This window comes from Cynoglossus semilaevis, chromosome 18 (genome assembly GCF_000523025.1).
Source record: "Cynoglossus semilaevis isolate Cse_v1.0 chromosome 18, Cse_v1.0, whole genome shotgun sequence".
Taxonomy (NCBI): Eukaryota; Metazoa; Chordata; class Actinopteri; order Pleuronectiformes; family Cynoglossidae; genus Cynoglossus; species Cynoglossus semilaevis.
In genome coordinates, this window is record NC_024324.1 from 13176357 (window position 1) to 13190955 (window position 14599).

The 14599-nt window shown below is 41.0% G+C and overlaps 1 protein-coding gene across 2 annotated transcripts in view; it reads left to right on the forward strand.

Annotated features, from left to right (window-relative positions):
• The window catches only part of gabbr2 (gamma-aminobutyric acid (GABA) B receptor, 2), a 114490-nt gene that overhangs the window by 58248 nt on the left and 41643 nt on the right, over positions 1-14599 (forward strand). For both annotated transcript variants that reach the window (XR_001761511.2, XM_008331985.3), the window contains exons 3-7: positions 4053-4223; positions 9970-10071; positions 11635-11700; positions 12085-12273; positions 12896-13138. Coding sequence is in view for 1 of the 2 variants with exons in the window: in XM_008331985.3 (XP_008330207.1) it covers positions 4053-4223; positions 9970-10071; positions 11635-11700; positions 12085-12273; positions 12896-13138 (771 nt within the window). In the remaining variant the exon portion in view is untranslated. The remainder of the gene's footprint in view (positions 1-4052; positions 4224-9969; positions 10072-11634; positions 11701-12084; positions 12274-12895; positions 13139-14599) is intronic.

Here is a 14599-nt window from a genome sequence, read left to right on the forward strand (position 1 = left end):
AAAATAAATAATAAAAATAAACTAACATTACAAGCGAAAAGTCCTTACATGAGAATTAAAAAAGAGCTTTTTAAAGTAAAAGCCTAAGCAAAGTCATAATACCTGTAAATCACATTTAATTGATAACCCCTCAGTGATTTCCCAAAGTCCACCTGTAGTTCAATGTGATCAATTTCTTTCAAAACAAAAGCCATATGTTCACTTCTAGAATATGTTTCTCATTTTATTATACATGTATAAAAAAAATCGCTTCCCCCTTTGTTTTATTTTATTTTATTTTTTTTTTACAAACGTCTCCTTCCTGTTGTGAAATCCTTCACCCCTGTTGTCAGGGTGTGAGAGGAGGTGTGAAAAGAGAGCAGAAATAAACCCAACTGTAACCTGAGACGATGACAGTGACGAGCGACACGGAGGGAAAACTCTGATTCTTCCAGAATGAAGGCACAGTTGATTAACATGGCTGCCATTGTTAATTATTCAGCTGCACTGCAGCAGTCTTCCTCACAGCACTGAAATAAGCAGGAAGAGCTTCAGCTGCTGCACACTTCACTGACTTACTGTAGCTGCTGCAGCGCAGTGTGTGTGTAAAGTTGAAAACTGCTAAAGTGAGCACGGGAATGAACCAGGAGTTCAGGGGAAAACTAACTGCAACACCAAACTCAGAGAACTCACTTAAACACAGATGTTTAAAGTTACGTTCAATGAAAATCTTGCCACAGCACGGGTTCAGATGATACTAAAAACTTAACAACCAACAAATCTAAAAATCGAAATCCAAACAACCCATTAAAAAAAGAGAGAAAATATATATAAAATAATATTGTTATAATACCATTTAAGAGTCTAACCACAGTTATTTCTTGGGGGGAAAAGTGTCAAATTATTTTCTTCAACACAATATATAATCCAATATATGGACAATATATAATCCAATATATGGACATTATTTGTGATGCAGTCCAAGTACAATCTCATCCCAGATTAATATGTTACACAACAACTTTTTAATCTTCGTCGTATCAGTCCCTTGATTATTCAAAGGCCGACCACACAATTAGCACGAGCAGCTCCTGCTGTGAAGTGTCCCTACCAGGGTTCAATGCTGTTTCATTAATCACTGTGATTAGGCACACTCACGCATCTTCCTCACCCCCCGCCCGCTCCCCCCCCAAATGGTCTGTACTTGGACGATTGTAAAGCCTGTAGCCCTTAATTTATGCGCCGTCGATTCTCATTTCCATGCCAGATCAGGCAGGTATATTGCAGAAGGTATAAACAAAGAGACATTTTGCTGTAATAAAGACTCTAACAACTATGTCTAGGTCTTTAGCCATGGCAATATTCCAAGGCTGAGTTGAAACGTGATCAGAAAGACAACCCACCTTAAAATTACCCACTAACTCACAACACGCAGTATTCTGTAAAGGCCGCTAATGGCTAATGGCTAGTGGCTAACAATAAACAGTTATAGCTTTTAAATGGAGTCTTATTTAGCATATTTTCTAACAATCGCTGGGCTTCATCAATGACAGCGTTGGTTTGCACATTTGTCCGTCAGGTGACACTGGTTTGACAACAACTCATTCTCAGTAATTACTGAACAGATTAAAAGTGTTTGAGACAAGCCATTACCACCTGTTCTAAATGAAACATGTAGACGGCTCCAGGTGAAAAGGCTGGGACGTCAGAAGGTAACGGGAATATATTCCAGATTTGGAAAATGACTACATATGCATTTGAATCAAATGGACAAATAAGAGCCCACGTGTGTAGCTGACATCTTCTGACCTCTCTCAGTTTCACAATCAACTAAAAATACAATTTTTGCATACACACACACACAAATACACACAAACATACACAAAGTGAGCTTAGGTACGAACCACTGTTCTTTTTCTTTTCAGGCCGCAGGTTGTAGTACCACTGCCAGACAGTAGAGGCTGGCTCTAAAAAAATAGCTCCATAATACATCCAATAAAAAAATACTCAGTCACTTGAGTTTTGAGTTTTCCATCTAGATATTTTGGGCATTTTTAAAGAATAATAATTTGTACTTTCTTGATCCCACACCTTCCTGGAGGTACAAAGTATGTGGTTCTTCTGGGAATCAAACCCAACAATCTCTGCTTGCAAAGCAGGTGTGCTAACCACCACACTACAGAATCTCTATTATGACAGTCCCTTGTTCCCACAATGAGGAAATTTAAAAAAGTGTGAGTCTTTACAACACCGACATGCTGCCACGGGCGGCCCCGTGTTGAGATATATCACATTAATTAAACTGTTACCAAGTCTGAGTCCTGGTCTGTGATACTACAACACTGTCATCAACTTCTAAGATCAAAGACTCTCTGCAGTGCTTTGGCATTGACTGTCCCTCTGGGATGCGTCCTACGATTGTGCCATGGAGGCAGATCGATGCCTTAGTGACACCTCACGATGATGATGATGCTCGTGGGGCCGAAGACGATCATTTACATGCAGAGCAGGCTTCAGAGAGACATAACTGTGAAACGTTCTCGACTTCAGGCTCTGCCTGTCAGGGCCTCAAGACTCTCACTGGGTGATATGGAAGAAAAGGTTTTAGGCAGAGGTTCTTGGTTATGATTGGTGCAGAAGGAGCTCACATGACTAATAAAACCATGGTTTATATGGTATATACACTGTAGTTGTATCAGTGATTTACCTCAGATCATGACAATATGTTAGGTCTCCTCTAACCCGAGAAGATCCGGAGTCCTAATATAGACCAGTGACCTCAGTGACCTTGTGCCCAGATCCCATCAACCACAGATCTAATAACTGCTGGCAACAGTAGGCCGTCTGCTGCCGTTTGTGTGTTCCAGCTTCACCAGAGGCTACAGTGTGTGAACGCGTGTCCGCGGTGTAGAGCTCTCCACCCGAGACCATCCCATTTACGCTGACCCTCTTCACAGCGCTCTTACGTAAGCCACTACTGGGCGATGTGTGATATCATGGAGGTATTTTTGGCTTTGCCACTGAAAAGTCCTGCTCAGAGATATATTCTAAAAATATTTTAGTATTAGAAGGGGCAGTGGAAGACTCACTGAAATAAAAATATTTCTTGATAAAAAATAACAAGCTTATTTTCTCAAGTTCATTCTGTTTCAGAACAGAAAAAAACATAACCAGACAGCTGGATTAAAAACATAGTTTGGTTAAAACTTGATGTTAGCTCTAATTACCACGTTTGCTTCATGATGGATGTAAATATGATCAAAATAACTGAAACACAGCTTGACGAAGGTGTGAGTGGAAAAATGTCAAATGTGTTTGAGACGTTAAGAAAAAGTGATAATAAAATGACAACACTTTGTCTTAGAACTCACTTTTCTCAACTTTTCTCGTCTTATAACAGCATCAATGCTCTTTCGTAGCACTACGATGACACTAATACGTCTCAGAGACATCTTTAAATGGATGGAGATTTAATAAGACTGTGACAACGACGTGTAAAGTCAGGAGGTGCTTGAACCAATCACAGCTGGCCGACTGCAGCACCTTTTGGTCTGAGTCAGAGTCATAATATCCTCCTGTTGATGACTATCACCAATCTCAAATTCTACTTAATCTCAGCAAAGTATGTAATTAACCCTGCAGAGATTCATATCGCTCATTAAATTAATAAAGATGGGACGGTTAAAATAAAGCTCCTTTTTTTTTTTTTTATCTCCGCTCCACTCTAGGTGCCAAAATATCCCTGAGACCTGGGGTAAGACACGCTGCCTTATCTCCTCTGGTCTTTGTCACAGTGTTCTTTGGCAAACGGATTAGTCACAGTTTTGTGTGCTTTTACCTCAGTTTCCCGAAAATACATTATTTCACATTCACACACAAACACCCACACATGTGTATAACTTGAATACACACAATCAGGCAGACGGGGTGTACAGTTTCTGCACAGAATCCAAAGATAAAGTGTATTAAGACTCAGTGTTTTGGTTTGTTTCATTCACACTACTTGCCTATTACTGCGTCTTTGTGAATATTTGTAATACATTCATATCTCTCTTCCGTCTTTCTGGTTACAGTTGTCCTTCGCTGCCACCACACCAGTTCTGGCAGACAAGAAAAAGTACCCCAACTTCTTCCGCACTGTGCCGTCGGACAATGCTGTGAACCCTGCTGTGGTGAAGTTCCTCAACTACTACAACTGGAGCCGTGTGGGGACACTAACACAGGACGTCCAGAGGTTCTCGGAGGTCAGTCGTCACGTGAATGAATGACATTTCGTATCGCAAATATTTACTTTGCTTAAATAAATAGAAAAGATGATTATTCTCCACAGAGCCAAGGACAAAATACCGTATTTTCCTGACTACAGGTCACACTTTTTTTTTATCCTTTGGCGGGGTTTGCAAGACTAGAGTGCCCTCTGGTGGTTTGCGGCTGTTCTTGGTCTCTGATTTTGTAAAATACATCTCCTCAAAAATTGCAATCTAGAATCTATATGGTAATTCATATTAGATATATCATTTTTAACTTCTGAATCGAGCGGAGCTTTTTAGTAATTTCCCATTAAATGTCTATCAAAGGAAAAGTATTTAACTAATTTAACTAAAACTAATTTGTTTCTTTAACAGATTTGTTGCATCTGAGTTTGCCCCTAATATTTAAAGTCAGTTTAAAGTAATTACCTTCATCTTTAGTTGAAGTCAGTTTGTGATTAATACGTTTGTTTAAGCTCTTGAAGGAAGAAAGCCGTCACGTTCACAACTAGAAAGTCAATTTGCCTGTTAAGTAATTGTAAATTGGACTGAAGCTCCGAATACAAGGGGACAAATCCATCTTTAATAAACATTCTACGGCCTTTTATGTTCAGCGTCTTTTTATCGCAGAGGAAAAGCAAAGGTGTCACACTGTCATTGATTTAAATTCCAAGAAACAAGAAAAAAGAAAAACTTCAAGTTGAACTAAAAATAGAAGCTCTGAGCGAAACGTTTTACTTTTATTTCTCAGTACGGTCAAACTGAGTTGTCGTGCCTTTAAATAACTATTTAAAAATAAAATCACATCAGCGACTCAGAAACATTCCTTCAAAAAAGAAAAAAAAGCCATGTCAGAAGTATTGATGTTTTGACTTTTTGCTGAGTTTGGCCCAAGGGTCCTGGTTGAAAACAATCTGTTCAGCAGCTGGTGATGAAAAGGAAGGGCGGGGGTGTGTACAATTTCTCATCACAAATCTCAGAGAGCCTAAATCCCTTTATCTCTACCCTCCTGAAAGCAGCGAGGGGCTTAGAGATAGGAGGAAGACGGACGTCCCGATTCAATCAGACTGCCACAAGATTGGCCTCTAATCCCGATTTACAAATATGCAAGCATCGCTTCTGCACTCCACCAGCCGTACAATCGTCATCGGGGTTTAGACTGCACCAGATTTGGGGACAATGTCAAGTCCCAGCAACACTCAGCAAGACAAGTTGTTGCCATGTCAAGGCCAAACAATGAATGGAACAGAACACTAAGACACTTGGACAATACATTAGAGCCCCTGCATCCTCACATACATGGAGAATGTGCAGATAAAGGTATTGTGTATTTGTCAGTAGAAGTAGTAGTAAAATGAAAGTGTTTTGTATTGTTTGCATCTGAGGGTAAGACAAAATAGCTAAAAAACATATATTAATATATTAGAGAGCTTCAGTCAGTCCAGTGAGTGGCCAGACTGAGAGCCGGATTAGAACTCTGTCCTTGGTCCTGAACAAACTCAGCCAGCCTCAATGTTAAATTACACCGTCACTGCCACAATCTATCCATCCATCCATCCTTCCATCCATCCATCCTTCCATCCATCCACCCTCCCATCCATCCATCCTTCCATCCATCCATCCTTCCATCCATCCACCCTCCCATCCATCCATCCTTCCATCCATCCATCCACCCATCCTTCCATCCATCCATCCATCCATCCTTCCATCCATCCACCCTCCCATCCATCCATCCTTCCATCCATCCATCCATCTATCTTTTCCTACAGGTCCTACAGGCCACGCCTCTTGTTCATTCATTCATTAACCAGATGGTGCCTCACTGAAGCCACACACACACACACACACACACACACACACACACACTCACACACACCACTGCACAGGGCGTGTAAGGTTATGAGCAGAAGCCTGTCGGGAGCTTGTCATCAGGCTGTGGCGCCGTATGTCACATGACTGGTATTAGAGCGTGAGCGCTGACATTTACATGCAGGCTCATGGTCATATAGGGACATACCAGTCAAAAGGTTCGAAGACACGAGTGATTTTTTTTTAAAAAGATTGGTAACTGGTGAAAGACTGATGAAGGGACAACAATCACCATTTTCCTCAACATCTGCAGCACGTGACATAAATAAAGCTGTGTCAAATATGACTAAATATGTTTGGGTTAGGTTTATTGTCTGGACCAAACAGGAGATTTGATGATCTGGTGAAAGTCATGAATGACTTCCTGGATTTGATTGATGAACTACGGAACCAAATGGTAGAAAATAGGAAAGTTGATATAATACATGGCTACGACCTGGTCTTTCTCTCTGTCTGTTCTACTCCTGCATGTGCTGGAGGACGTGGGGTTTTTCAGTTTCCTGTTCAGTCCAAAAACACAGAGATTGGGAATAATGAGCTTTGTACAGTAATCTGCCCTGCCACAAGAGGGAGCCACAACTGAACCAGCATTGATTGGAATACATTTTGGATCATCCACAACTATGTGGATTTCCTGAAGGATCCATAGATAGAATACAACAGACATGGACACTCATGAAGAATAGCAAAATATGAATAGGTCTAAATGATTGAAGCAAAAAATGGTATTAGGACTAAACTGCAACAATGACATGTGGTACAGAGGGGAAAACAAAACAATGTTTGGACCACCATTAAATGTGTAACTGCTTCAAACTATATCAACAATAACCAAAAACTATCACTCGATGTTACTGTTACCAAGGGTCTGGGGTGAGATTCTCACTCTTCTCCGACTTTAACAGCACTCACGTCCTTAAGGAACTATTTCATTTATTGACATTTGTTTTACTTGTTTAATCCAACAGTACTACAGTGCAGACAGAATATTGTGCCTGACCCTGTGACCTCTGCAATACACACACTATTTTATTATAAAACCCATTGAGAGATAGCTGCCATGAAGGGGCTTTTACGCTGCAGGAAACTGAGTGGAATCTGTGTGACATCATCGATCAACGTGTCATAAAAACCCTGAAGACAGAGTGTGTGTTCCCTTTGCTTCCTTATTTGGTCAGTTTGTCATCATTTACTTTAAATGAAGAAGCTTTAAAAGCATTTTTTTTTCCTTATGCAAAAACAGATTAAAAACCAAAATGAATCCTTGGATTCATTTTTCAACACTGAGATTCAACTCACAGTAAAATTGTATCCAGAATCCGTAGGTGTGTACTCACAGTATTACTTGTTTACCTGTGTTTGCACCACCATGCTCAGCCGTCTCAGTACTGAAATGTCTGTATTTACTGCTGTGGATTCCCAGGCCACTCACAGAATGGAGGAAACAGTAAACAACAAAAAAACATTTGTCTGCCTTCCTCAGTGTAGACTCCATATAACAAATGCCAGTATAAAAATGTAATCTGGTTTCTAACCCTTGGGGTTGTATCTTTAAAGGAGCAGTGATGGTTATTGAACCAAAAAAAAGAGTTTCTTACAGTTTCTTTACATTGTTGTCTTTAAGATTTTTTTTACAGCCAGAGCCAAAATATCTGAGACTGAATTGTTTATTTTACCTTAACATGCAGTATCTTCATACAACATTTTTGGGTAGATGGGGTTTATATGAGTAGGACCTAACTGTACAGACATGGAGACAGATGGCTTTAATAGAGTCTAATTAATTATTAATCACCAGTATTCCCCTAGTTTGACCAAAGGGTAGGGACTAGGGCTAAGAGGCTAATGTCAGGGCTAAAGGACAGTGGTTAGGGCTAGCAGTTAGCAGTTAGGGTTATTATATTAAATATTATATTATATTGGATGCAAACCATCAAAAATCCTAGTTGCTGTTAAGAGTAGAATATAAATTCCTGTGGATGTCCAGGACTGTGTCTGCTGAAGGACATCAGGCGTCTCCTTCTTGTAACCACTGACAACAACAGAGACTCTGCTCTATCACTCCATGCATCGCAGTCAAGCAAAGCACATGATATAGAGCCACACAAAGTCCAGCCAAAGAAAAATATATCTGTATATATTTTAGCAAAAGTATTTCTTTTGGACGTCATATTGCCAAATAATTGTTGATTCGTTTCTAATGTGAATTATCTGAGCGCCCACGAGTGTTTCCATCTACTACTAAAGACTAACATTCAACCCAACAACACACCGGTCTGTCCAGACCACCAAACCAGCTGTTTCTCAGAAGCAAAACCTAGTTTTATTGATTGGCTGTGTGTGGTTTCTTTTCCACTTAAGAAAACGGTACATAGGCTGGAACCGTTTGAACAGGAGTGAGTGATGTGAAGTGATTTAGAGAGAGGAGCCTCCAGGGTAACAGAGCAGGAGGAGGAGACGAGATGACGGCAGGTATTTACATCATCCTGGCTATAGCCTTTGAATGTGGACAAAATACTCTTATAATAAATACGCAGAAATGATCAATTATTAAATGACCCTCTACTAAGATAGTGGTGGTCGTAAAAGACAGGAGAAACGTGTCCAAAAGGAGACTAGAAGATGTCCTCTGTGAGACATTTATATCACTGGAATGCAGGTGTTGCCGATTACGGCATTAAATGCTATGTTCCCTTTAGCTACTTTAGCGCCAGGAGGCTAGTATTGTGCAGGCTTTAATGCTGGCTTACCTGGCAACAGATTATAATGCAGTAGGCCCATTACTGAGGGTATTTAGTCCAACCAGCCCCTGATTGAATGAAGTGGTCACCTGGGAGTTTCACTGCTAGGTTGAATGTTTTACACGTGCCTGTGTGGGTTGTCTCCTCTCACAGTCCCTCGACAGAAGGAGCAGGGACGGTGGGAGTGTGAACATGAATGGTCGATACGGACCAGTACATTTAGGAAAATTAGCCATGTTTCATGGTCGAAGGGGGAGTTTTTGGGATGCCAGAAAATGAAGCTTGCTCTCTGCTGTTTATCTGTAAAAACAAGACTTTTTTTCTATTAAAAATACATACATACCTAATATGTTTGTGAGGAGGCAGAGAGATTGAGAGGCAGCATAATAAACCACAGGAAGCTCACCATCTCAGCGGGATACCTGCCATCTTCTCTCCTCTTTGATTCCAATACCCACCATTTTTTGAAGCAATACATCAAAGCAAACACACTTTCGCTGCTGCAGATTACTCCTCAAACATCTGCGGGGTTTTTTTTCCCCTCAAGAATCATCACAAATTAAAGCAGATATTTGTCAGAGTGACGAAGAAAACTGTCAGAATAAGAACTTAACACCAGGTAAAGGCAGCCGGATTAGCACCATGAGAGCTTCGATGTTTTTACGCCGCCAATGTCTTCTCTGAGCCACTTGTTTTTGGTAGTATGACAGCCGAAGCTCAAACCAAATCTGTTTACACGTGGTGTTAACAAAATATGTGCAGCGGATGTTTCCGGAGCAATGTAGACGTAAGTGTTTGGATTTAAGGTGGACTCACACAGTTATGGTGATTGAGGTTTGATGGTGTTTGGTTTGTATGTTATCTAAATCAGTGATTGTTAATCATAATCAAGCAGGCCAAATTGAAACTCCAATCGGGTCGGTTATGGCCCGCGGGCCATATGTTTCACACCCCTGCTTTAGATCCTGTGTCTATTTTAGGAGCCCTCAACAGTAATACATGTCATAATCAAATCATAATTAACTTTTCCATTTCACACATTCCCCACCTCTGATTAGGAACACTAATTACACAGCGGACTCATACGTAAGCTCTGGTTCTCTGACTCTCCCTCCTGTCCTGTGTCTCAGGTGAGGAACGACCTGACTAATGAGCTGGAGAAAGCCGACATTCAGATTGCAGATACGGAGAGTTTCTCCAACGACCCCTGTGTCAATGTCAAGAAGCTCAAGGTAAGTGATTCAGCCCTGACAGCAATCACCCTCTCTAAACACACTACATAATCACACCACACACACACGTGTCTCAGTCAGGTGACAGAGTTACAGCTGTCGCTGGTATTATATGTTGATGTTGACTGTGTGTGCATCAAGGCTGTTTGACTTCTATATAAATGCTGGACAATGGTCTTTGTCCAATCATTGTCTCTTACCTTGAACTTCCAGAGCTGAAAATCTGTCAATAAAATTGATTGGCCTTAAAGAACACACGATACAATGGACCCTCATTTACCAGGAGGACTAGTACAATACTAGTACTGCAGTAACTATACAGTTGGAGCGACTCAAAATAGTTAAAATTGTCGAATGATAGAAAAATGTTATTCTGATTAACCTTGGTAGCTATAGATTACTCAACAAGATTAGTCTATCGGATTATTCCTGATTAATCAGGTAGATAGATGCCAGGGTCTCACTCCTTGTTTTTATTTCTGACCAATCCAACTGGTAGAATTATTAATTATCATCTAATGATATCCAACGGGGTCCTGCCCCCCACTTTGGGAACCACCACCCAAGAAGCAGCACATTGGGTGTGGATGTCTTAGTGCGTTGTGACAGCATCTAATTGACTTCAATTTGCAGCCTGTAAACTCCAAGTGAGTCATCACAGCCAGATTCAACATCATAAAAATGTGTGTGGCGTTTATTGCTGTTCCAGTGCTCAATTAGTGATGAAATAAAACACAACACGGTGTGCGACGTGCACGTGCATAAATCCTGTCCATCTGAGAGGCGGTGGTTTGAGTGGGCGGGAGTTACACTGTACATCAACCATCGCGGTACAAATCCCGTCTCTGATGAGCTCATAAATTGGTGTGTGTGTGTGTGTGTGTGTTTAATAAGCCTTGATATTGTCTGATTGAACTCGTATCACCTAAACTGCTATCAAACACAAATCACCATGGCAACATAACAAACACTCCTGACTGAGATGCAACAGGAGTGAAGTTACTGTGATATCATTAGAGCTCGGGCGTTAACCAGAGAAGGATGTGGTGTAAAACACACTTCACCACAACTACACACCTTTCCAAGTTATTGCCCGATGTTCCGGAATTCATATTGAGGCTGCCGTCCTTGGCCATACTGTAGCTGGAGTCATTTAGGTTAAGTGCCTTTCCTCCAGAGAAGTTATTAAGTAGTCACTGACACACACCGCCGTACATGCTGTCCATACACAACAAGACTACACAACAATACTACACAACAAAACATCGTTATGTGCAATTACTCCCGTACACAGTGCGATGTTACTGTAGTGCAACAGTAATAACTAAGAGCTTCATACAAAGTCCCAGCATGCTCTCTGGTTCTTTTCAGTGAGTTTTTTTTTAATCAGGCCAAGTGTGTTTGTGTATTAGTCCAGAGTCAAAGTGCAGCCGTCCCACTAAATATTAGGTTACAGTAAAACCAAAAACACAGCCACTGTTAGCAGGAACTTTTTGTTTCACTCAGTACACAGTAAGTACTGTTGTGTTTTACAATGTTAAGTGTATTTGTGTGTATTTTCAGGACAACGACGTCAGGATCATCATAGGTCAGTTTGATGAGAACCTGGCCTCCAAGGTCTTCTGCTGTGTAAGTCTACTGTCGCTCTACATTTACGGGATGCACCTGTTTGACGCAGCAGACCAGTGACATTGAGACATTTCCTGTATATGAAATGTGACTGCAGTTTTGGACTTAATACGATTCGGCAGAAAAGGGGGGAAATATGTAATTTTGCACTGGGACGGAGTGACATTTATGTCCAAAAAAGAAACCAATCTTGGGCAGATTTAATCAGAGTCAGCTCCATTTCTTTCCCTGCTTTGTCTGCTTTTACAGAACATAGTTTCATCCCTTAACAGTTCAGATTAAAAAAGTTGTGCCGTCACAACAGATGATAAATACCAAAAAGGACATCAGCTCACTCCTTCTGCGTCACACCAACCAACACCTGTTTCCTCCAACTCCTTGTAGGCATATAACCTGAACATGTACGGCAGCAAATATCAGTGGATTATCCCCGGCTGGTACCAGGGGAACTGGTGGGAGCAGGCCAACACCACCAAATGCACCACGGAGAAGCTGCTAACAGCGATGGAAGGCTACATCAGCGTGGACTTTGAGCCGCTCAGTGCTCGGCAAATCAAGGGCATCTCTGGCAGGGTGAGTTTCACATCCTGTGGTGACTATACAGGGTGAAAATATATATTAAAAAAAAAAGATATCTTGTTAGACGACCAACAGTAAGCACCTGAAAACTTAATATATCAAGTAATAGGACACCATTTCTCACATCGCAACATGCTCAAAATATTCATCCAAGTGCAACGCAGCATGGATAGCTTCCCAAACCGCTGGACAAATTTAACTTCTTATCCCTCTATTTTCCAAAGCTTTTAACAGGGTTTCGTTTTGTGATACCTTTGGTTATTAGAAGAATATTTTTTATTATGACCTGTTTTTGGTTTTGGAGATATTTTGAGTAGCAGCAGACGTCTGAGTTGTATCCTTGTGGCCTCAGCTAAATCAATCATAGAGTTTATTTTCACCAGCAGAGGTCTGAGTTGTATCCTTGTGGCCTCAACTAAATCAATCATAGAGTTTATTTTCACACCATCAGTGCATTGATTCCAAAGCAGAATCATTTCCAGTAATTTTTTATTTTTAACAAAATCGTGTGCAACTGAAACCCCTTCCTTTAAACAATGCCATCCAAGCTAAATATACAACTGCACTTTTTCCAAACGCACAACTTTTTCAGTTCTTGTCTTCTGACCTTTTTCAGACCCCGAGGGAGTACGAAAGGGAATACAGCAAGGGAATTCTGCAGAAAGGTGTGGAGCCCAGTAAATTTCACGGCTTTGCCTACGATGGGATCTGGGTCATCGCTAAAACCTTAACTCGAGTACGGGAATTACTACGGGCCAAACAGAGGCAGACCAGTCATCATAACTTCACCATTGACGACCATGAGGTGGGGAAGATGGTGCTGGACGTGATGAATGAGACCAACTTCTACGGAGTTACGGTGAGGATCGGATATAGATACAAACATTGTGTTTTCCACGTGGAAACGTGGATTTGAGGACCTTCCTCTGAAAACGATGCCTGGCCAAATGCTGCAGTCATCGCTGCTCTATTGTCTCTCTACTGTTTTATTGTCTGGTTTACAGAATACAGTTAGAGTGGGACACGAGGAAAAGACAATAACACCGGGAAACAGATACCTTTACAGAGTGGATGTCAGCAAAACGAAAAAAGCAAACAATACAAGAGGAAAAAATAGCCCAGAGAAAGTCAGCACTGGCTCTTGTTATTATTGTGAATTCTTTTCTCTGGGTGTGGGAGGGCTGTGGGGGCGGAGACGCAGTAGAATTCTCCCAGGGGTTTGGCTGTTTGTGTGTTGCTTTGCAACTCTTTGTGTCATCATTCCTCATCCCTGCACTCTCACCCCTCTCAGCACAAACACTACTCTGAGGACTGCTGATCAGGAGCAGGCCCACACCACGACGTTCATCAATGAGTTGTAGAATCAGAGCAGCGCGGGGCGGCTGTGGTTTCATTCTAACTCCAGTCACGTCACGCCACTGTCCTGAAAGCACTTTGACATCATTATCAATTATTCCAGATTAAGAATAAGGATGCCTTTAGTTGTCCCACAATGTCACGACAGCCGAGGTCGTGTCTGAGCTGAGACTTTGAAAATAAATCAGAAGTATGTATGGATGCATATATATATATATAATTATATATATTTAAGCATACATGCAGTTTATACCTATATACATCTACATATATAAATATATACTGTATATATATACATATATGTATATTGAGATAGACAGATAGAACTTTATTGGGAGTTCCCTTAAGAAATTTAGGAGATTATATATATATTATTCTGGCCCTCTTTCCCAGTTGGCCGCCTGTGTAAACTAATTGTCCAACCTTGGTATAAATGCACTTTGATAAATCTCTATGTGAACGACTTTCTACTAAAGTCCTAGAAAAAACACTAGTACAAAACAAAAACAAAAACAAAACAAATATCCATCCAGGCGAGAATACTGTGCATGCTAAGTACATCCATATATATTGGAAAAGCATAAACACCACACAAGTGTAATTTAATCTGTCACTTCCTGCCAAGTGATTTAGGATGGGCCTATAACAGCTGTTCTTTTAGGGGATTACATGAAATGAAATTAGAAGTGCTCCCCTCTGCAGCTCACACAAAGTACACAGCAGCTCCCACCCACACACGGGGAGCGCAGACAAAAGAAAAGAAGCAATTTCTTCTTTATGCTGTTTGCACACGGCACACATCTTTGATGCCTGTCCTGAAGTCAGATTTCAGGATCAGCTATCGAGCAGCACATTTGTGAGCTGCGATAATCGCAACAAGGTTTCCAGTAAAACAGATCCATGCACAGGCTTTGGTAAAAGCAGACTTAACGTGCACAAAAATAACCGATGGATGCGAAGCCTC